Source organism: Aythya ferina (genome assembly GCF_964211825.1).
Source record: "Aythya ferina genome assembly, chromosome: 12".
Taxonomy (NCBI): Eukaryota; Metazoa; Chordata; class Aves; order Anseriformes; family Anatidae; genus Aythya; species Aythya ferina.
The window spans coordinates 10,645,896-10,669,537 of record NC_140308.1 but is presented as its reverse complement, the minus strand read 5'-3'; the positions used below and the strand labels follow the sequence as shown (position 1 = coordinate 10,669,537).

At 43.6% G+C, this 23,642-nt stretch overlaps 2 protein-coding genes and 2 long non-coding RNA genes across 9 annotated transcripts in view; 2 read left to right on the top strand and 2 right to left on the bottom strand.

The window, feature by feature from the left end:
* The window catches only part of LOC311443552, a 52,981-nt gene extending 45,050 nt beyond the window's left edge, over window positions 1-7,931 (bottom strand). For both annotated transcript variants that reach the window (XR_014697325.1, XR_014697326.1), the window contains exons 1-2: window positions 7,807-7,931; window positions 3,332-3,413 (exon numbers count right to left, since the gene is read on the bottom strand). This is a non-coding gene — a long non-coding RNA (uncharacterized lncRNA). The remainder of the gene's footprint in view (window positions 1-3,331; window positions 3,414-7,806) is intronic.
* Window positions 7,932-8,934: 1,003 nt separating this feature from the next.
* Window positions 8,935-15,665, top strand: CEBPG (CCAAT enhancer binding protein gamma). 3 transcript variants are annotated; one of them, XM_084533830.1, is made up of 2 exons: window positions 8,935-9,070; window positions 13,509-15,665. In XM_084533830.1, exon 2 carries the CDS (start codon window positions 13,615-13,617, stop codon window positions 14,065-14,067), a length of 453 nt encoding a protein of 150 aa, XP_084389956.1. In that variant the 5' UTR covers window positions 8,935-9,070; window positions 13,509-13,614; the 3' UTR covers window positions 14,068-15,665. The 3 variants fall into 3 exon arrangements, with proteins under 3 accessions (XP_084389956.1, XP_084389958.1, XP_084389957.1); XM_084533832.1 differs by lacking the exon at window positions 8,935-9,070 and adding an exon at window positions 10,656-12,140; XM_084533831.1 differs by lacking the exon at window positions 8,935-9,070 and adding an exon at window positions 12,184-12,548.
* Window positions 15,666-19,304: 3,639 nt separating this feature from the next.
* Window positions 19,305-23,642, bottom strand: part of PEPD (peptidase D) — a 143,942-nt gene continuing 139,604 nt past the window's right edge. For all 3 annotated transcript variants that reach the window (XM_084533813.1, XM_084533814.1, XM_084533815.1), the window contains one exon: window positions 19,305-19,987. In XM_084533813.1, the coding sequence (XP_084389939.1) occupies window positions 19,838-19,987 (150 nt within the window). In that variant the 3' untranslated portion in view covers window positions 19,305-19,837. The remainder of the gene's footprint in view (window positions 19,988-23,642) is intronic.
* LOC311443556 lies at window positions 19,994-22,078 on the top strand. Its single transcript, XR_014697331.1, has 2 exons — window positions 19,994-20,384; window positions 21,808-22,078. It is a non-coding gene; the product is annotated as an uncharacterized lncRNA (long non-coding RNA).

Here is a 23,642-nt window from a genome sequence, read left to right as displayed (position 1 = left end):
ATAAAAACAGAGGGCTTCTTCTGATGGACACCATCATATTTTTCATTCATTTCACAGAAGCATAAAAATGTTTTTTTTTGTTTGCAAAAATATTTCAGAAAGTAAAAATCCAATGACAGTGCTAGTCTATTTGCAAGAAGTTTTCATATCTAAATGCTCATAAAGCCATGCTGAAAAGTCACTGTCCCTCAACTTGGAGTATCAACAATGTCATGTACAACTGGTCCATACAGTTAATAGTGGAACTAAGTCTTACCAAAGCTAATCACTCAGCAAAAACTCAGGGCTGAGGCTGAGAGGTTTCTAGTCCCAAAACAAAAAGCCCTTGCAAACTACTTGTGTTTAAGTAAAAAAAGGAACCAGCTCTCCAATCAGGTCCTCATAATACAAAAAAAAATTCCAACATTCTATTAACAGGGAAAGTGAGCAGTGCAAATTGCTGATATCTATGACATAAATGTGGTAAACATGACATACAGTAAAATTTAACACAGAAAAGTCAAAATTCATTTTAGAAAAATAAGTCTTATTTTTTAAAAACTGGCAAACACTTCAGATCTTTAATAATAGGAATTGCACGGTTCTAAAAAGAATTATGAGATGTTCTAGTGTTCAGTGCTACAGTACTGGATTTTATTTTAATAAAATACATGATTTTAAAAAGAAGACGATGATTTAAAAACCTGCACACCACAGAACTCATATCATGAGAAGGCTGAGTCATTTAAAATGCAATGTAGGATTGGATCCATACTTGTTATCTGCTATTTTACACTCAGCAGCCAAAAAAGAAGGACAGAAAAGTCTAACTTAGCACAGAAATATGTATTTCTCTATTAGAGAAACAACTCCTGACAGTTACCGTAGCCAACACAGCTAGTATTTGGGTTGGATAAGACAGTACAGTTGGTAGTGGGTCAGTATTTTCCATGAAATTGGAAGGGCTGTCCCACAATACCATGAATGTTCTGGGACCTTTAGAAAGGTTTAGTAGATGCAAATATTTATATAGCTAAGTGCAGGGCTTATGAATTATTTACATTTAACTTAAGCCATCAAGAGATCATTTGCATCTTTAGTAGTGCCTCTAGATCCCTCACCACAAGGGAATGACTTTTCTCCTTTATTAATTAACTGAAAGAAACTTTGGTTGCCCAGCTCAGCATGCCATTGACAAAAGTTAAAGGCCTCTTTCCTTCTTTTTTATGGAAGTGGAAAGCACCATGGGTCTCCTTGCACATAGCTGTGCAAGCTCAGCTGCTGAGTCCACTGGTTACACAAAAAAATATGCCCTTATGGAAAACAAATATATGTCTCTTATAAGAAAAGGCTAACTGTGCAAACTGTAGGTAATCCCTGAGGTAGAGCTCCTATCTCCTGACACATCAACTGAAAACTCAATATTCAGGACATCACACTTTGCCCCAGTACCCCTTGGCCTATTTGTAGGTCAGAGCTATTCAGTCAACTTCCCTTGCAGAACTGGAAAACTTGTGAGTCCTTGGGTCTACATATTTTGGTTAAGGCTAAAAAATACATCTGGTGGTGGATTAGCAGAATATGTGCCATGTATCAAATTTTAAGCTGATTGAAAATCTTTCTAGAAATCAATTTAAAAGCACTCAAATACTAAGTAAAAGCATGCATGCTCTTCAGCTTCCCATAGCTCAGCTACCAGTGCTGCTATAGCATGAAGTGTCAGAGCTATCTGTGAACTCCCATTAAGCTTACAGCCACAGCTAGTGTCCCTTCACCTGATGAAATCCAAAGACATATGGATGGCTTTGGGAATATGCTGCAGTGTTCTCTGTTGATGCTACAGAGTATGGTTTAATAAGTGTCCCCACATTAGGATGGTGTTTATGTAACTGAAATGTTTTGTTATAAACTTTCTGTGCTCAAGGCATTGGCATTTGTACCCAAGGTTTTCCAGTTATTTCTGGCATCAGCATAGCACAACATCCCACATTAGCTTGTTAGAAGTAAGGCAGTCGCTTAGAGCTGGAGTTCTCTGGGACTGGCTGCCCATGCGCATATTGTTGCCAGGAGTACACATACACCTGTGTGCACTCATCCTGACTTTTTTTTTTTTTTTTTTTACAGGAAGGAAAACACCAGAAGACACTTTGCAAGCCTCAATTTTGTCCCATCTGCAGGGTCCCTTAATGTCAAAGGGCTTTAGAAAGGAGGAAAAACATGATGTGAGGTAAAAGTACACATAAACAATGCACCTCCAGTAATTTCATTTCCTGGTAAGCAAAGTCCTTTTCTCCAACTGCCAAACCACATTTCCACTGGAACTGTAGGTGACTTCAAAGCAATACCTGTACTCCCTGAAGGAGGGCCTCAAAAGCCTGCACAAATGATTTTAACTGTTACCACACTCACTGCGGATCTTTGAAGGTTTCTAGGATTGTGTACACCTTGGTAAAATCTGCTTTGCAATGTGTATGTTCAGCAAATATTGGGTATGTGGAGAAAGTCTTCAGGGACGCTTTAGGAGAGTAAGTCTCAGTTTCTGCTAAGTGACTATTGGCATTTATATTGACTGCAAGTGCATGTGCACCACTGAGAATCTGCACCACATGGTTCATAGCATTTTGAAGTGTTCTGTGCCTGCATCAACTTTTCTTTACATGTTACTCTTTTTTGTTTCCGTATTTTCAAAGACAGGCTCTTCCCCTATGACTCACCAACATAAACTTTATTGTAATATTACTGATCCTGAATTCTTTCCTCAGGCAAAATTCCTGATAATCTTCTGACCAAAAAAAAAAAAATAAAAAATAAATGTGCAGGAGAACCCTGGCACAACAAATCAGATCAAGGACAGTTTCCTATACGGAGATTTGCTGATTATTTTTTTTAAGACTGGTGAGCTACAGAAACATGACCTCAGTGGGCAGACTAGAGAGGAAGGGACACGGGGACATAAAGCTTTTACTGCCTATCAGAGGGAAATTCTGATCTACTTACTGTCAAGAGGAGAGAAAATCAGATGAGCCCTTCTCCAGTGATACTCTTGTCCTGGGACATGTTACCAAAGTGTTGTTTTTGCTTTTTTTTTTTTTTTTTTCTCCCACAAATTTGGCTGCAGCATTTACATTCAATAGAAACCTAATGCTAGATTGTATCTGGTAAATTTGCTGTGACAGAGATATTCAGGTGCCTGCATGTGTAAATGTAATTGCTTTGTTCCTCTGGGAGTCTATAATATGTTAAGAGAGTATGCAGAGCCAAAGAGCAGAGAGCTGTGCCACACTGTTTCTGTTACTTTTGCTTCCATTTCAGGATGCAGGGAAAGAAAAGGCCTTTCTGCCAGTTAACTCACCAAACTGGGATGATCAGCCTTCTGGAAGAATGATGGCACCGAGTACTTCCCTTTACTTTCTCTTGGGGAGGAGACACTGTACCTGCCTGACAAAAATACCACCATCACTGATTATCTAGCACAAAATTATCCTAGATATTATTAGCAGCATCTCAACAACAGACATTCTGTAATTGCCAGTACACTTTCTCAAATGTCCCTCCTGCATATTTTGTATCATCCAGGCATAAATAACTAACTTTCTGTTCATTTGTATGAACAGAAGTGACACAGGGTAAACAAGCAGGTGGACCATACTCCCTCCACCCCCTGCCCTCCGAGGTGACAAGCTCTTGTCTTCTTTTTTCACATAGTTGTTCATTGTGCTTTTTATGGTATTTCAGAGACCATATATAGGTTGCAGGGAATAATGAAGACATTGATAAAAAAGAAGTTTGGCTCCTTGTTCTCCCAATACCATGGGACTGAAGATGAAACAGTTATGCCTTTCCAACTTCAGTGCTTTTCTGGAAGGGTACTCTAAGGTTCTGTCGTGAAGAATCATTTCAAAGTCAGGGTAAAATTCATCCCTCAAACTATTTACTCTTCTTGATATCATATGAATAAGGTGAAGTTCTTCATTAGAGTATACCCCGTGACAAATAATGCCCTAGTAATTATGGGTGGGGATTTTCATGCGGTGACTGATGATGCCTTGGAAAAGAGCCATGGCACTGTGCATTCAGAAGCTAAGCTATCTAAATCCTTGCAGACCTCATTTATGCTTTTGGGAATACAGGACAGGTGTGGCAGTTACTAAACCTGGATACTTGAGAATTCACCTCTTATTCCCAGGTGTGGGCCATTAATTCTCGCTCAGACTTGTTCAGTTCTAACAAGTCTCTTTTGAACAAGATTTTATATATACACAGATGATACACAACATTTTCCTTTCAATCCATTTATCTACTTTGTTTTTACTTATATTTAACTATACAGTTTCACCCTGCCTAACATTTTACATGCACATGAGAATAAAAAACAATATTGATCAGTGGCAGTCTAAAAACCACTGTTGCATTCTATAGATATCAGAAAAAAAAATGCAGTTTGCATTAAGCTTAGCACAATTGTTAATGAAGTTCAGCTAAAACGCAAGTCAGGCCCCAGTGATATTCACAACAATGGGTACACAAATTTTAACTGCAGCACTAGGTTTCAGAGCAAAGCCAGAGAATGTTCAAACACAGGTTAGCAAAGCTGTACAATCCTTGTTAGAATGTGCACTCTTTTTTTTTTTTTTTTTTTTTTTTGTTAGATCCTCTCCCAGAGACCTGAACTGTTTGGGATAATCATAAAATCAAAGAATATACTGAGTTGGAAGGGTCACACAAGGACCATCAAGTCCAACTCCTGGCTCCACAAAGGCTACCTAAAAATCAAACCATAGTCTAAGAGTGTTGTCCAAATGCCTCTTCAATTCCGGCAGGGTCAGTGCTGTGACCACTGTCCTGGGGAGCCTGTGCCAGTGCCCAACCACCCACCTGGTGAAGAAACTTTTCCTAACATCTAACCTGACCCTCCCCTGTCACAGCTCTATGCTGCTCCCTCTGGTCCTATCACTAACTTGACACACTTAGAGCTTCGCCACAGAGCAGGCATTCTTCAGGGACATACTTGCTTTTTCCAAACTCAAATACCTACAAGAAAGCTTCCAATTCCATATTCAGATATTTGAATGCAAGGTCACAAATAGTAAGTCCAGCAGCTTCACTGACTTGTAAGGGACTTGCAGCTACTGAACACTAATCAATATCTAGTCACTGATATAGTTAGAATAGTTTGGTCATCTTCTTAGAAGTCCTCTGGAATACTCTAAAGACAGGGGATGATATGGATATATGCTAAAATAAAAAATAAAATAAAATAAAATATAAAATAAAATGTAGGTGGAGAGAAAAGCATGGCATGTAGCACTTATGATAGCAACAGTTTGGGTTTCTAGTAAAAAAGATCATTAATGCATTAGTTTTCTCTAATGCACTGTATGATTTCTGTGTTAGTCTGACTCATTTTGCTATCACACAATAGCCTACTGAAGTTGTGGGAGAAGTAACAGCTGTTGGCTTTTTTTTTTTTTTTTTATGTCCTCCTCCACTGGCGAAACACTTCTTTTACTCTGCACATGTAATTGAGTTGATCTCTTTTCAGAAACCAGTGTAAGTAATTCTAGATATTTGTGTGGCTTTGATATTTTGATAATAAGGAAAGTAGTACTGGAAGATGCTGAACTAGAAACTGGAAATACTTTCTTGCAAAAATTATTAGCTGCATAGAGAGAAAGAACAAAAGCATTGGATTTTTCCTGTAAATGAACTCCAGGCAGCGTTACAATAAAATGGATGTTTGCTATTTGAATAGAATGGCTCCTTTCTTTACTTAGTATTTGCTAGAACAAAAGCACTGTAACTTTCCAAGGCTGTAGTGAGTCAGTGCTAGAATTAGAAGTGCAGTCCTGAAATAGCGATCACCAGTAAGCAATGTTTCCTCTCCTTTCTCTTCACCTATTCAAAAAGGCTACCTCTGACAAATCAACTATTAATAGACAAATTTCTACCATTTAAATTATCGAATCAGATTGAAAGACATTTCTAACAGTAGGATTTTCATCTTGGTGCAGGTCAGTCCTGAATGCAAAATATAAGTCTTGTAACACCACAACACAATGGTTATTAAGTGAAGAGAGTTTTGCAATAATAAGATTAGGGAAAAACTCTACTACAGACTTTGTATTGCTAGGATATTTCTAAACAAATGCTTGATGATCGTAAGGAATGTGATCATATCCCACAGTGTTTTTCTGTCTAGTTTCAAGCAAATCTAGTTCAACAGAACAAGGGTAGCAGTTACTAAGAAAAACTTTTATAACAAGACTGACAATAGGAAGGTTAGTAACTTTTTTTCTTCATGTCAAAACAGACAAGAAGAGACTGCTACTGTTGCTTTCTAACCATTTGTTTACTATTCTATCATGACTTTGCACTCTTTGAATGATTAAAACTGGATCACTAACAGGCTGCTGGGGGTGGATTACAGATCTGTCTCTTCAGCTTCTGGATAATCTCTATAAATAGGACAGAAAGTGTTGGTATCATTCAGTGCATTTGCCCACAAACACACTAACACACTTTATATCACAACCTGAAATAGTACCTAAGGAGGGTATTTATTTCTACTTGTAAAATACATATATATATATGTATGTGTATATATATATATATTTAATTTTCTCTCTTCTAAATCACAAGAAAGTAAATGACTAAATTCTCAGCTAGAAGAATTCAAAAGACATGATATTACACCAAAGGGAAAAACTATACAGTTAAATCATGTGTGAAAGGTAAATGTTTAACTGAAATGTTCAAGTCTGAATTAAAAAGTCCAGTAAAGGCTATCCATGAGGGAAATGCAGGCAAATAATTGAATGCTTGCAGAAGAAGAAGAAGAAAAAAAAAAAAAAAAGTATAGGTTGTAGTCCAGTCTGTTTGTATGTTGTTGTTGGTTTTTTTTATTATTATTATTTATTTTAGGACAAAGAAATAATTGCCCATGAACAGAGATGTAACAACCATAAACATTATAAAAAGACAATAAAAATGATTCAGAGACATAACAGTTCTCACACTGAGTTCTACTGCAGAAAACTGCTTAAATGTAAGCACTAAGTAAACAAGCAATAAACAAGGATATTTCCCTCAAAGTTCCTCTCCCCTCTAAAACTTTTGCCTCTGACTCCCATAGATAGCTTCTCTGTTTCCTCAATAGTTTTTCTGCCTTGAATTGTGATTTGCTAGATACTATTTGAAGATGCGGATTTTTTTTTTTTTTAATTTTTATTTTTCAGGAACTGGGGTCTTTAAAGAACCATAAAACTGGACTATGCATGTGAAAATAAGTTACTATTACAATATTATCTATAGTCTTATAGGCAGACTGCTGCTACAGCAATACATCCAGAATCAGACCAAGGACTCCATCCCAGCAGGGACAGTCCAGCTGATGACACAGCTCGTGTAACTTGTATGTGTCAGTAAGCAGGTAAGGTGTGTATTTCAATGCCATGCCTCAAGAGCAGTAGTCCATATATTCTGTGATTACTTTTTAAATTGCTTCCACCATAATCCATTTTTACTGTGGGAAAGAAAAATATTATCTTGCAAACACTTAAGTACACTGTGTGATGATTTTCCTGTAATAGGATACAATGCCAACCAAGCATTGGAGCTCCTTATATGCATGGAATTACGTATGGGCTTTAATGTTTAAAATAATCAGACCGAATGAGAATGAGTTTGTCTACATTTTATTTTCTTCATCTTTCTTTGATGAGGATTAATGAATAAATGGTGATAAAGTACTCTAAAATCCTAGGAAAGCACTCTAAGAGCATACACCTACTTAACTATTTTAAGTAGAGGATAATGTTTAATGCTTACCTGGAATTTTTGCTCTAGTTACAGATGGATGAGTCATTGCCAGAGAAAACATAACAGTTTCAACTGAGAAACAGAAAAACATTTGAGATATTAAAGCAAATACTTGATGACTGACAAGGAAACAGTATCTCCACGGTAATGAGCTGAGTAAAACTGTTTACCCAGACTAATCCTCAGAATTCTTTGCAAATGTGGTTTATTTTCCACAGGGCTTTATAAAAACAACAAAAACACTCAACATCAGACGGCCATAGAAATGGCAAATACAAATATCTGTTACCAAGCTCTGCAACCGTGTTCACAAATCTGATCATTCTCACTTCTTTTGCATAGGAAAAGTTTCCCCAGGTAGGTCTACGTCCTAAACTGGAGTACATCACAGACTGGAACTCTCTGCGTTTAAACAGTAACTATTTTTTCCACACTGTTCTTTTCATTATGCGTGCCCATAAACTTGCTCGCAACTTCCTTACTTTACAAACTGATGACTTTTGGAGCTGCCCGCTTCAAGCACGTACACCTCCTTGTTAGAGTACACGTTTCCCCTTCAAAGAGCTACCAGATGCATTTTATGCACCTACAGCTTAGATGCAAACATGCATTTTTTTTATTGTAATCTTGTTTAGGCAGAGCTCAGGAGATGTGAACCGCAGCCTCTGAACAGCATTAAGGGCCCAAACTGTCCTCCACAAGACGTGAGGCGTTTTATGACGAGACACAGCTGCGCCTAACCTTCCTATGGCATTTAGCTACCGCACAGGTGTTTCCTAACCTGTTTTAAACCTTTAGCCGTTGTTTTTTTTATTTGTTTTGAGGTGTTCACAGGGGGAAAAACGAGCGAAGAGCCAACGCAATTTCAGAATGCGCCACAACCTCGGCTCGCCCCCCGCCTCGCGCGGGCCCCCCGTGGCGGCTGAGGTGAGAAGATGGCGCCCGCGGGCCGGGCCGGGGCCTCGCGCAGCGCCTCAGGGCGCCGAGGTGGGGCCGCCCCGCAGCGCCCTCGCGGCCCGCCGGCCTCGCCCTTTAAAGCCGAGGAGGGGTCGGATTGGCCGCTCGGGCTGCCAATCGCGGCGGGCATTGCGTCACCCCGCCGGGCAGCCGGGCGCCGATTGGCTGGCGCGGGGGCTGGGGGGCGGGCGGGCGCGGGGCGGGTTTCGCAATCGCCGCTCGGGCCGCGCTGGGCGCTTTAACGACGAGGCTCGGGCCCAGCCGCGCCCCCCCCCCTCTCCCCTCCCCGCCGCCGCCGCCGCCGCCGTTGCCGCAGGTAAGGGGCGGCCGCGCGGGGGGCGCCGCCGCGGGGCGCGGGGCCGGGTCGGGCCGGGCCGTGCCCGCTGCCGTTGCCGCGGCGGGTGGCGGTGGCGGCGGCGGCGGCCATGGGGAGCGGCGCGCATGATGCAATCGGCGGGCGGGCGGCCCCGGCCCCGCGCCTCTCCTCTCCTCTCCTCCCCCCGGTGAAGTCACGGCTTGGCGCTGCCGCACGGCCGCGGGGGGGGGAGGAGGAGGAGGAGGAGGAGGAGGAGCAGCGCGGCCCCCGGGCTGCGGGCCCGGCGGGGAGGCGGCGGCCGGGCCCCGGGGGTGTCCCGGGGGTGCTTCCACACCCCCCCCCCCCCGCCCCTTCCCCGGGCCAGGTGCGGGCGGAGGCTCCCGGAGCCGCCCCGAGGGCAGCGGCCGCCCGGGCGGGGCTCTGGGTGGGACGGCCCGGCGGGGTGCGGCATGTCGCGACAGCGCGAGGCTTATCGCGACAGGGGCTGTCGCCTTTAGCGGGAGGGGAGCGCTGCGCGACCGGGCCGGGTCTGGGGGCAGCCGGGGGGGCTCAGCGGGTCCCTGTGCCCCCTGTCCCTTTTTCCTTTTCTTTCAAAGGATGTCGGGCTGTGCAGGGTGAGGAAGGGTTTTCCCTTCACGAGGAGTAATTGGAGGTTAGGAGGAAAATGCAGGCAAAATGTTGGCAGCGGGTGGCAGATGGAGGCCACCTCGGCCAGGACACCTCCCCTGAGCGCGGCGAGCAGCAAGCCCTGCAGGACGGGGCTCCCCCAGCGCTCAGCAAACTGCCCGCAGGGTTGCGCCGTTCCGTGTGCAGCAGCAGTTGGGTTTAGGCAGGTCCTACTGGGATATTTGTACGGAAGTCAAGGAGAAGGGAGGCTACCTCTTGCTGTTCAGGCTTGCGCTGATTCTGCACTGGGTAGAGGCATCTGGGTGACTTTGTGCAGTGAAGCCGTCCTGACTAACAGAGTCCACGGAGTCACATCTCAGAGAAGGAGTAGAGAGAAATGCTTTATAGTTTTTGCTGCTAAGTAAAAAAACAAAAAACAAACAAACCACTGATTTAATTAACAATTTAAAATAGTTTTTTTTTTTTTTTCCCGCCAAGGCAAACATTTGGAAGTTTAAAGTTTTTTTTGGGGGGATAAAGCAAAAATAATAAAGGTCTTGATTTGCTTGGGAGCCTGCAGTCCCTGCGGAGTGCTGTCAGACTGTGGCTGCCTGTGAGGACACCCCTGAGCTACCAGCTATTATGCTGTAGTGGGTGGCCAGCTGGTGTCCTGGGTGGCCAGTTGGTGGCCCAAGGAGAGAACAAGGCAGTTCTAACTGGCCACTGGAAACACTAACATGTGCTGGGTGGAACCAGCCTAGGGCTGGCACTGAGCTCTGGCTGATGAGCTGCTTTATGGGAACAAGATGCTGGGAAACTCGAGCTGGCTCTCCAAGGAGCTGCCTCCTGTTGTGTCGGGGCTAACAGCGAGCCAACCTGTTTGTGTGGCACGATACCTGAGCCCTGGGCCCCAGCTGCCTCCTGGCCTTCCCCAGGTACTATGTGCCCCACAGAACCTGCTGCCGACCAGGGTGTCCTTCCCTCTCACTGCCCAACTGAGTAGCTGACAGCTGGTGATGTGGATCCAGCCTCCAGATAACCAGGGGAGATTAGCTTCAAGCCTTAATTGTTGTGACTCCAGGGTTATCTGTGATACAGCACAGTTGGTAATACTTGCTCTGCATAAATAGTAGTTGGAGCAGAACAGGAGTCCAGGTGTCACATCTCCCAGGCAAGTGTTCTGTTGATCGTCAGGCCAAATTAGAGCTTGTCTCACTGAAGAAATAGTTATTGGATACAAAGTGGGTCAGCTGCGGTAAGAAAGAACTGAGGAAAATCTAGTCCAAAGTACCCTGTAAGTCAGGGCTAGAAGAGTAGCTTGAGCAATGGGACGCTTTGGTTCTTCATCTTGGGGGGCAGGAGCTGCCCCTTCCTCTGCAGTATCCACAAGCACAAAAAGCAGTTGGTGAAAATGTTTCTGACTTGTTACTAAACTGGGTTGTCCAGATGAAGTTAGTTAGCACTGTTGTGTTGAAATAGAGGGGACAGGAGACCATGCTGTGTGACTTTGAAAACATGCCAAAAATCAGGGGGAAAGCTCAGGTACAGGAGGCGATCTAACAGCTCTGTACTATTTGAGGGCTGCAGAAATCCTGTTTTCAGAATTGCAGCTGAGACAAAGCCAGAAGAGAATATACACTTGTGTCTTGACTTTAAAAATATCTGGGCAATCACGCATGCAGCTACTGTAAGTGGCCTTGCAATGCCGCTATTTGTGCACAGTGACATCTTGTTAGCTGTGTGTTCGGCTCAACCACCCATCTGCATTGCTTAGTCGGCTGGAATCTAAGACTTAAATGTGGTTTGCAAAAGTTGCTCTAACAGCCAAAATCAGGAAAATATTAAATACAAATGTTAAGCATGTACGTACATAGATTTAGCTATGTCAGAGCTGACATCTACTCTGGTATCCTTCTACCCTGAAATGAAAATGAAACGATTTCTTTAGGAGGGGTGCAGGTATTCACTTCTTCGCTTGTACTAAGTGAGAAGACTTCTTCGTGACAATGTAATTTTAAGTAACATTCAAGCCAGACTTAACAGGCTTTTCTGTGCATTTTACTGAACCACACTGCAACTGCATCTAGCTCTGGCTCCCTCCTATTATGGGAGACAAACTGGAACTGATCTACACAGTAACATTTTAACCTCGTTAATGATAACCTAGCAGAAGGTAAAGTGGCAGCTCGGGCTGCTGAGGAAAACAAACAAACAAGAGCAGCGAGCAGCTGACGAACCCGAGTGCAGGACAAGGAGTGACACACGGAGGAGTGACACACCGCAGCTCGTTTACAGCCACTCACTGTGTTCGGCAGCTGGACGCAGGGCTGCAGTCACCCCGTGCTGTTAGGACGTAAAGCTGTGAGCCCTGCGCTGGGCGCTGCGGATGCTGGGCAGCTCATGGTGCCCCCACCAGCTGCAGCTGCTTTCATTCCCCTGGTTCCTCCCAGCACCAGGCAGGAAGGTAGCTGAATACCTGTTGTGTGCTTGCACGTACACATGTGACAGAGCGTGGGGCTGCACCTTTGTAACACAAAAAGATCTCGGAGTAGGATTGTTTTATGCCAGTTAGATGCTTTTGTTTAATGTAACAAGAAATCAAATAGTCATTTGAGCAGTCTGGAAGTACTTTTCACTGGAGCCACAGGCAGGGATTTCAGAAGTTTAGCACGACCCTATTGCCCCCTCCCCTCTTCTCTCCCAAGCTTTTCTCCCAGACATTTAGGAGGTCACATCCCGTGAGATGGGAAGAGAAGGGGAGCAGCTTTTAGCCTTGACAGGGCCATGTTCCTGCAGCAGCTGTGGTGGAGTCCTGCTTGTACCACCAGCAGGTCAGGAGCAGGCTGAACCTCAGCGGGAGGACATGAGTCAGGTGAGAGGGCATCCTGCTCATCAGGCCAGGCTGCCTGCCGGACAGGAGAGTGGGCAGTGACTGGGGCGAGAGCTACAGCCGAGGAAGGTGGCTTGTAGGTATGTCAGCCGTGGCCCCCGTCTCCCTGCGGGTGGCAACAGTCCCCTGGCTTTCAAGCATAGTGATGCTCACGTGGTCATCACTGTGTTTTCCTGTGCCACCTGCTCATTGCAGTGCTGTTACAGTACTTGTCCTAGTGGCTGAAGGGGTTCCTTTCATGGCACCCGGTTACAGCAATCACAGCACCTTCTCCCATACACTATTTTTTTTCCACTGGGTACTAGCTAGACCTTGAAACAATCATCAGTTTGGACACCATCTTCAAAAAACAAGTAAAGTAGTCCTAGAGCTGGTAAAAGCACTAGAAGATGCTGAAGGAAAGGTGGATAGCTTGAGCACACTCACTCCAGAGAAAAGACAGGCCAACAATGAATGTGTCTGTGCACATACCCAGAGGGATGGTCTGAAGAGGACAAGGATCAAGTACTCCTGTTGGTCAAGAGTCAGGCTGTTAATAGGTTTAAGCTGCAGAAGGAAAAAATCAGTCTAAAAATTAAGAAAATTATATAACTGGAGGAAAAGTTAGACAGTGGAACCAGTTGCCAAGGCAGAGGTTGTGAAACTGGAGATATTCGAGGCTAGGCTAGACACCCATCCATCAGGGATGGCTTTGGAATAACTGAGTAAATCCAGTGAACAATGCAAACAGCTTGACTAGATGACCCAGTAACAGTCCCTTCCAATCCAAATATGTTCGAGAGGCTTCTGAAATGTCCCAGCAGTTGGCAGCTTTTCTACTTCCAGAATAGTTTTGGTGTGTTACTGCCAGATGTACCATCAGTACCTTATGCTAAAGCCAGCGATGTATAAGACTGTAGCTAAACCCGGCAAAACTTTAACAGCATTTTTTTTTCCTACTAGGTTCACCTTGCCCTTAATCCATGTGAAGACCTGCTGGAAACACGTTCTAGAAAACAGTTTTCAGTCTCCTGATATATTCTGTCGTGTCAAAGAAGAGCCTGTCCAAATGAGCAAGACATCCCAACAGAACACCGCTACAGATGCGAACGGAGTAAGTGTGATTCACACCCAGGCGCACACCAGTGGTTTGCAGCAGGTTCCCCAGCTGGTTCCCGTTAGTCCTGGTGGTGGAGGCAAAGCTGTGCCTCCAAGCAAACAGGGAAAGAAAAATTCCTTTGTGGATAGAAACAGTGATGAGTATCGTCAGCGCAGAGAGCGGAACAACATGGCAGTGAAAAAGAGCCGGTTAAAAAGCAAGCAGAAAGCACAAGACACGCTGCAGAGGGTCACCCAGCTCAAAGAAGAAAATGAACGTTTGGAGGCAAAAATTAAGCTCCTAACCAAGGAGCTGAGCGTACTGAAAGACTTGTTCCTTGAGCACGCACACAACCTCGCAGACAATGTGCAACCTGTTGGCACTGAAACCACCACAACAAACCCAGAGAACAGCGGACAGTAGGCACCGTCACAACCTCATGAAATGAACTGTCGAGGTACAGCTTGTCTGCGCCACCCATGCAGTAACTGAGGAAAAGATGTGTTCTTTTAACCGTCATTTCTTGGAGATCTTTTTAGGTTTAACACTGAAGATTTGATACGATTAAACCAGAAACTGCTTAGGCTATTTGTTTAAAAGCGTTAAATATTTTTCTCCTCTGGAATATTTGTCTAATAAATGCAGATCTAAATTCATAGACAACAAGGAGCTTAGCATTAGGAAAATAACATGTTCACGGAAGTGTACTTACCTTCTTATATTTTGCGTAATGGGAGGAATCCATCGGGATGGTTCACTGTAGTATCAGTAAATCGTAACTGGGTGAATTGTCTTTTAAATACTTTTTAGTGTATTTAAGCCCGTTGTTTTCTCCATTATGTATTACAAACTGCAAAGGCCGTGGAGAGAGTTTGCTGTCCTGTCAACTACTTTAAACCTGTAGAGCAAGTCCTATAAAGCACCACTTAGGTCTTTCATATCTGGCTATAGTTAATGGGGAGGGTGTAGTATTAGTGAGCTAGGATGCTTACTGATGTTTTCTAGAAAAACAGCAATATACTATAATAATATATACAGGCAGTTGGCTTTCAAAAAGTAAATGATAGTCTGAAGCAAGTATAAGAGGTAAAGCAGCACACTGACAAAGTCTTTTAAGCCTGTGTTCACGTTAACATTGCTCACACAGTGACTCTGGGGCCTTAAAAGAAAAAGATTTTGGTTTTCAGAAAATGGCAAAATACTACCAAAAACCTCTGCTCTGCAAAACTGCATTCTTGCTGGGGTGCAGGTATCAGGGAGAACAAAATGCGCAGCTTGGCTAAGCAATGAAAGGATTAAGGCAGCATCTGTACAGCCAGAATGTATGGACCACTGCTTGCTGACACTCATTTCCATTTTCATGGGTGTTCAGATTTGTAGCTGAGTTTGTATAGAAAGTGGTTTTAAAAATAAATGGCCCTAGTTTGAGTACCTGATTCAGCAAAATTTCTATTGCCATCATAGAGTTGTGTGAAGGAGTATCTTCAGTCTTGTTTTATTTCCATCAAAGTTTTGCTATAGCAATTTTTAAAATGCTAGTGATAAGTCTTTGCCATGATCCATAATGCAGTGGTATGTACTATATTGAGGATTTAAACAACAAAAGTAAAGCAGGAACTTTGATGTAACCTTAATTTATTTTCATTTTTAAATATTTCATTGACTGTATGGTTGTGTTACATTTAACCCGTGTGTCTGGCTAGTGGATTATTACACTGTCTTAATTTCCCTCCTACACTACCTTTTTCCATAGATTATTTTGTAGGATGCTTGTTTGCCTTGTATCTGTACTTAGGAAAAGAACTTGGATATTATCTCTATGAGGATGCTGTTAGAAAATAAAGCCTTTAAAAGTTCTTTTTGAATTTAAATTTTTAATACAAAGGTAATTAGATGCAGTCTTTTATGGATTGTTTTGGACTATGGTAGTCTTTTTACAGAGATATGTTTTTTTGGTTCTAGCTGCAGCTTGAATAGGTAGGGTTGAAATATCAGAATCTAATAAAAACATTTTGCCTCTAGTGCTGGCCTTCTTTTTCCTGTCCCTGTTCTCTTTTGCTCAAATACAGAGGTGGCCACTTTGAACAGCTGTTGTCTTTGAGAAATCCATGCAACAGTCTCCATTACTGTCTTCTACTTAGGTTTTTATTCAGGGGAAGGAGACTTGGAAACTAATTACATTTTAGCTAAATTCCAAATTTCACCAAACAAAACAAACAAAAACAAAACAACAACACGCCCCCCCCCCAAAAAAAAAAAAAAAAAAAGCTACCTTTCCTGAACCTGTATTGCAATTAAAAGGTTATGATAGGTTGTGGGAATGTGGGCAGGGAAAACAATTGTAGAAGGATAAAGATGACCTGACTGCACCCTGTTTGTTAGAGGAGCAGAAGCTCTGGTGCAAAATGCAGGAGCTAGTCTCTTCTCTTTGCTCTGTGAGTTGAGACTACATCGCCCTGTTACCCTGCCATTGGTCTGACAGGTTAATGTGGGCTTCTCTCCAGACAACCTAACCAGAAGCTCCAAATCTCTCTCACTTTTCTGATTTTGGTGAAAATGGGCTACCTCTAGATGAATGATTTCTTAAATCTCTTGAGTAGGAATAAAACTTTTGATGGAGACCTAGAATGCTCGGGTAGGTCACTTCAACATCTTGACATCACCAGTTCCACTTCCTTCTTTAAAACAAAACCACCGAGTTACGAAAAGCTGTTAGTTTGCACAATGACTTTTCCGGCTTAGCAGTCCATGCACTTGCTGTGTTTGCCTAGGGAAGCATCCAGACTGCAGCATGTCACTTTCAACATGCGAGGCCACAGACCAGAGATTTTACTTAAAAAAAAATTAATATCTACTCACAGTGTGAACTTGGTTGCAAGAGAGGCAGGAGCCTGTTATTTTAAACCCCTTCCTGCCACAACAGCTATCTCAGCCCCCTGCGGATCAAAGGCAGAGGTGAGGCTTTCCTGGTCACTGGCAGCAAAGCGCCTCAGCCCCATCCAGCCGAGCATCTTCAGTAAGGCACAGGAGAGCTCTCACAGTGAAGCGACTCAGAAGAACCTCTTTTCTTCCTAAGGAAAATTTGTAATAAATACATACCTACACAAGAAAATTTTAGTATAGCCCTATAAAAACTAGTATTTTCCTTTTGATACAATTTTTAATAGCAGTTATAGTCTGTGACAGAACATAGTGCCTCTCACAACAAGAAAAAGTGCTACAATGCTCTACATTTCACCTGTAAACCTGATTGCTGTTTTCTTACTGTAAGAGAACTTCCCTACTCTAACTTCCACGAGCACTAGGAGGCTCTACCACGTTAATTATACTGCGTCACTGCAGCAGCATGATTTGCGTGGCAGATAAACCCAGAGTGGCTCCAACCCCAGGCAGCTGAAGCAATTTAAATATATCAGCTCACTACTTGGACCTTTTAAACAGCCAACTTGCTCAACACAATGCACTCTGCTATTTTGGTGCGACTCTACTTGAGTCTGCACCAGGGGGGAAAGGCATTTGGGAAAACACAGCTAACAGCCTAACAAATCCTAATGTAGCCAAAAAGAAAATTTGTCATAACCTGCTTTCTCTCCTCCCCATACACTTAAAATGTATTAAATATCATTTTGCGTTTTTTAAAGGCCTTCTTCCCTGCCTCCTCCCCCCCAACAGATGCTAATATAAAAATATAATTCCAATTCACTTTTTGCTTAAGTGGATAAAAATTATCATAATTACAGAACAGAGCTCTGGAAGGAAGGGTGAAATTTCTAGTGACCGAGTTCACGGGCCTGATTAGGAAGGAAAATGGAGGACAGTGCACATCCCGACTACAACGCTTCCCCATCCTGGGCAAGCACAACAAAAGAGCAGCCGGTTACGTGAGCGAGCGCCTTCCCCGCAGAGCTCCTGTTCGCTGGTACATGTCGAAGCAAAACCAGTTCTGCCTCCTGCACAACACCAGATTGCTCGACCTGTTCTGCAGCAGCAGAGACCAGTATTTGCCAAGATTAATCACAGGCAGGGAAAGGCCTATTAACTACACTGGGGTTACAGCTTACTTGAAACAATTCCAAATTATTATTTTTTTTTTTTGAAAATCTGTGAAGTGTTACTTTAAAATAGTAACTGCTATTGAACCAAAGCAACTGCAGGTTTCAGAGTGCCCAAAGCAGTGAGTGAGCTCCTGGGTGTGTGCAGAGCACACCACAGAAACGTACTTTGACTCAGAGGGAAGCAGGCTGAGGCCGTGAGCACGGTCTCGCACTGAAAAAACCTCCCGAGGTTTAAGGGGAGACGTGCCTGGAGCAGTGTCAGCAGGTTTCTGTGCTTGTGTATCTGCACAAACTAAATCTATTCTCACCAAAGCAAAGATTGAGACTTTTGCATGAGTACTGCATTTCAGGCCACGAGCCTGCCAGTCACTGCAAGAGAAAGCAGTTAGCACAGTTGCATGTAAACCTGCTGATCATACGTCCTTCCCTCCTCATCCCTTCCCCTTCTTGCTCAAGACCTCCTGTACTTACCTCTTACAGACCATGGCCAAACCACCTATGAAAAAATGTAAATACGTTTAACGTCACTCTACTAAAAAATGAGCCTATAACGTCCCCTGGATTATTTCAGAATGTGATTCTTTAGCCTCTAACACATCAAGTTTCCTATTTGGCAATGGGTCACCAAGTATTTAGAAATGAAGAGCAGGTCCTTGTCACTCTGATCAACCCAATTAGCAGAAAGAGTGTGATGTGTTTAACAATTTTGAAAGAACTTATTTCAGATCTAACAGCAACACAGTTCTTTTCCACACTCTCCAAGCCCATGCTGCATTGCACAGCCCATATAAGACAGGAGCTTGCAGGCCCCCAGATCCTGTTGCCCATGTACCATCTACAGGACAGGAGATGCAGAGATGATTGAGATCTCTTCGCAGGGGAAAATCTTCCCTTGGCAAATGATAAGACATGGAAGGGCTCTGACACGCTGCTGTGACTCCAGAGCCCCAGGTACAGTGGAGAGAATGCTCTGAAGCTGCTTTGTAGTCCAACTGTGCAAAAGAGCCTGAAGACTAAACAGGAGTTTTCACATATTCATAAGCAATGAACGTAAGCATGATGTGTTCAGTAAGGAAGATTATTTTTATGTAGTTAGAACAACCAGGACTATTTTATGATGCAAGAAGAGCATTTATTCTCCCGCAGGCTTCACCTACAGTAAAGAAAGGACTCTCTGGGTAATTTAAATCTTGCATGAATGGAAAATCATTTTATGATGATTATTAATATGTTTGTGGTCTATCCAAATAAAATTTACATTATTTAATTCTGAACCTACTAGCACTGGGCAGTTAAGAAGAACTATCATTTCACAGAGCACATGCTGCTGAAATGACCCCGATCCCTGTAACAAAGATACTTCCTTCTTGAAATTTTTAAGGCTCACGAACACCACAGCGGTCTACATTTTTAAGGAACAAATAGATGGACAAATCTAATAAGCACTGAGCTGTGTGTGAAGGATCAATACACCCATTATCCAGAGCAGAAAAATCTGTCTAATGATGGGTCAAAGTTTCCAGAGCACAAATTGGTAGAAAGGTCAGATAAAGAAGAGGAAATGGCAACAGAAGAACATAATGAACACAAAGTTGTGAACACAAATGATGCCATGGATGAATTTTAATAAAAATTTCATTCTGTTTACTCCATTTTCATTGAAATAAGATCCATAAGAAAAATATACGTGTCATTGTGTCCACTAAGAATAGCTGATTTTTTCTTTTTCGCAATACTTGTACTGAAGTTTAATAAATGACTTAGATTATTATAACTGCTGACAGCATTCATATAATCCACTTCTTACTTTAAAGAGTCTATATCATCAAAATTCAGATTTCATTGGAAGAAAGGTATGTCAGAGCTAAGCTCCAATAGAAGTGTAAGCCCCACCGATTATGCAGCAGGGTTATTCAGGTGGCACTTCTCATTTAAACTGCTGACTGCAAGCAGCAACATTTGGTTTACCTGGATATCCAGTGCTGAAGCCTTCTACCTTCGGTTTTAATTAGTGAATCATTCCAGCTAATAGCCAGCCTGCTTCTCTTGCTATTAAGAATTAGATGCATTTTATATGCCACAGCATTAAATCAGAATGATGACTGATTAGCGTGAGACATTAAGTATCCCACTGCAGTTTACTGCTTTTGGCTGGACAAGGAGTCAAATGACTTGACACTGCTTTGGCCTTCTGCCATGAAAGCCTCTATTTCTTCAACAGTACGTGGGACGCACGTTAGCAGCTCCATTCCACTGGCTGTCACTGCAATGTCGTCTTCGATCCGGACCTGTTACAGAGAAGATGCAGTTATCAAGGTATTCCAGCTGGAGATGAGAGGCACATCAGGAAGCGATGGCAGTGGGAACAAGAGGAGCATTTCGGTCTGAGCTGTTGACAGAACAGAGGCAGACCATAAAGCAAGCAGCACCATTTCCCCTCAGCACCATAGCGGCACAGAGCACCGTAGGACGACATCCCCCTCGGGCTGCAGGCTCCTGCCATCCGCCCCGGCACCACAGAGGCTCCCCTCCCCTGCGGTGGCTCTGCAGGTGACGCAGGTGGTGCCTCTGCTGCTTCGGATGCCCCAGGGACAGGCTGAGTGAGATGCTGCATCAGTGAGCTCATGCTGCATAATTACATGGGGCCAACAAACCTCCACCCTCTGACATCAGGAGCAGAAAAAGGTACATTTCCCCCTGAATTTGCCTCCAAACTTGCTAGTGCACAGCTCACTAGGGACAGGTTGAAGAGCAGTGCCTGCTAACATCTGAAGTGCTTATTCTTGAAGCAGTTCTGTTGCTGAGCTGCAGTTAACTACTCTGCACTTACAAACCACATTCCCTTCTCTCTAAATACAACCAACTTTCAAAGGAGGAGCTGCAATATGAAGTAGCTTGTAGCTGATACTCAAAACACTGAATTTGGAGCCAACGAGAAAACCCTAAACAGGTCAGACATTCCTTTTAAAATACAATTATTGCACTTCAAATCACGCAAGGGAAAAACAGATCCTCTCAGTTTTCCAGCTCTTGTTCTGTTAAAATGAAAAGTATGTTCCATTTCTGTTTGACTCTAATCTCTCCTTACCAGTAAATATGCCTACATAGTCATTTCCCGTTATCTTATCAGAAAAATGTTACTAAGTCGCTAAGCTGCAATAAAAGCAATTTTAGTAAGGTGTAAATCCAAGAGAACACAAACTCAGGGGACTCCCACCTTACAGTTGCTTTAATTGTTTCTGACCTCTTGACATTTTCAACTAAAAATAAAGCTGGTTAACATTTGTACTTCTGATTGCAAAATAATCCATTTGTTCAAACAAAATGAGTCATCCAGCCCTTATTAAACTGTTTAATGATGTCTTTGCCAGATTATTTCTTTTAGTTGGTATCAAGTTAAGCGTATTATAAAGCAGAATTAAATAAACAAACTCCACTGAGTTCACACTTTTGATTTGGACAGCTGTAAATTTGAAAGCTGCGAGTCCCTCTCCCCTTGGTGTGTCTGAAAGGCCCGTACTAGGCTGCAGAAGGGGAAATCAGCAACACAATGAACAAGTCTGTGCACTTCAACAGATTTTACCAGGGTTGCTTTCTTGATTCATTGCTTCAAATTTTGCCAGCTGAGTGAAAAATAAGCCAAGGATTGAGCCCCCAGCATCCATCCTGCTGCCTCTGATAGCAGCGCATTGCAAGGGCTGGGTTCTCCAGGCCCTGCCAAAAACCTGCTGGTATCCCGTCAGTGTGCAGAAGTGCTAGAATCCATGGGATAGGGCTGTCTGGTGACATTGTAAAAGCCCAAACACCCCATTTCACCAGTGAAAATTGATCTGGGCACAGTTTTGATGTGGAAAACAAAAATATAAGTGCCAAAGTAACTCAGCTGAGGTAAGGCTGAACTAGAACTAAGGCTAGAACTGCCCGTGGGACAGCCCCTTCCCAAGCACCTCCAGCTGCACAGTGTCACCTCTTTGAGCTAAAAGTCGCCAGTGAATCTGCTACAGAGACATTTCAGTCACAATTCATCTGCTTAGCAAGTAAGATCAGAAAAAAACAAACAAACAAACGAAAAAAAATCACACACACCAAAATTGATCTTATTTTCCAGTTCAGCATCGCACGCTTTCTCCACAACTTGGGCACTCCTTGAGAGGACTGACAGCCTTGAAAACAGAGCAGAAGATGCCAGCCTAACATGGGGAAGTGCAGGTAGGGCAACGTGTCTGTCAATACTGCACCCTATATGTGCCTCAAGAGAAAATCAGGATGGGGAATGAGCTGGAAAATGGAGCTAGAGTGAGGAAAGGAGCCACGGAAAGCAAGATACAGAGAGGCCAGACAGGACTGACAAACAGTGGATGCAGAGGTAAAGTCTGGAATGGTGGGAGCCAGGAAATGGGCAATTCTGTAAGAGGATAAAGGGACAAAAAGATGGGGGCTGGCTTAGTACTACAAAAAGGGAGGTTCTGGCAGAGGTGGAAAGCAAAAGACCCTGAACAAGCAAAGCACAAGGGGAGGCTGGAGCCATCTATGTCTGAACACTGGGAGTTACCAAACATAGGAGGACAGGGGAGACCCACAAGTTTGGAGTACCACACACAGTGACTGGGCATATAGGAGGAAGATTGTTAGGAGGCTGCTGTGGATTGCTGCAGTCCCGTGTCTCCCGCTGCTCCCCACCAGCTGCTCAGCGGGTCAACAGGATGCAGCTGGAGGCACGAACGTGCCGCTCCCCTAGTGCCTCACCTATCACTCCTAGGAAAGCTCCAGCTCCTTCTCCAGGATCCAACCACCCCTCTGCCTGGATGAATCTAACCTGAAGCGTGCACCTGCCATAACAGAGAATACTTCCCACTCTTGGTGCATACAATCCCCTTACCTAAAAAGAACAAGTGCAGAGGAACACAGGTTCTCAAGAGGGGATTTTTTTTTTATGCATTTGCTTTTCTGTTCACATCCTCAGTGCTTCACACTGAGCTTAAACTCAGCAGCAGCAAGAAGCAGCTTCAGAGGACCTGCAAAACCTTCCCTCCAGGAGAGCCCGGCACTTGGTCTTGTCTCCTGTCCAAATGGACAAAAGATGCTGGATCTGGCTGGCAAGGCTTACTAGCTTGGGACTGCCTTTCCCCGTGGGGGACAGTTGTTATGAAACTTGCTCTTAGAGTTGTCCCTGTTTGCAGGCTCTTTGTTCCACAGTGCTGCTCGTTTCAGGGCTACAACGTGGTTTGGAATCAAACGCGGCTTAAAGGAACAGCAAAGGGAGGTGCGGGGCCGTCGCTGCACCAGCGGCTCTCAGGGGCTCCCTGCAAACACCCCAGGGGGGACTTTGCTTTTTCAGCATGAGATGGCATGTTTCAGGAAGCACTCCTGCAAAGGAACGTCAGGAGTCTAAAATGCCTTCTTCTTATCATGAGTAGTGGCATGATCTATTTAGATACATTTGATTGCACAACTGCCTAACGCCAGCAACAGACCATCATGTGGCTTGATTCAACGAACCTAAGCCTGTCCCAAAGCAAGGCTGTGCGGGCACAGCCAAGGACAGCACAGGAGTTAAACACCATGCTGCTGTCAGCTATATATACAGCCTCGCACTTTGTCCTGACTAACTAATACAGTCATGCTCCCCAGAGCCTCTTGTGTTATCTTCCAAGCGAAGGGGGTTGTAGCACTCATTCATTTCTTTTGGATGATGATATATATAAAAGGCTTTTGAGAGTCAAGAAACAATTTTAGCCAATTAAATAGTCCAGATCTGCAGGATGACAGATCCCAGATGTGATTAAAAAAGACCACTGGTGACACGTCTCAATTTTTTTAATCTATTGAGCATTAGTTTATGGCTGTGGAAGGCAGCAATACTATCGCTACAAGATCCTAGAGCAGGAGACCTGCCTGGGAAAGGATTAGAGGGCATGTGCCACATGTGCTGCCACACAGAGT

Excerpts from the sequence above, each read along its gene's own strand:
- CEBPG (XM_084533830.1), top strand. The coding sequence starts at position 13,615 with ATGAGCAAGACATCCCAACAGAACACCGCTACAGATGCGAACGGAGTA.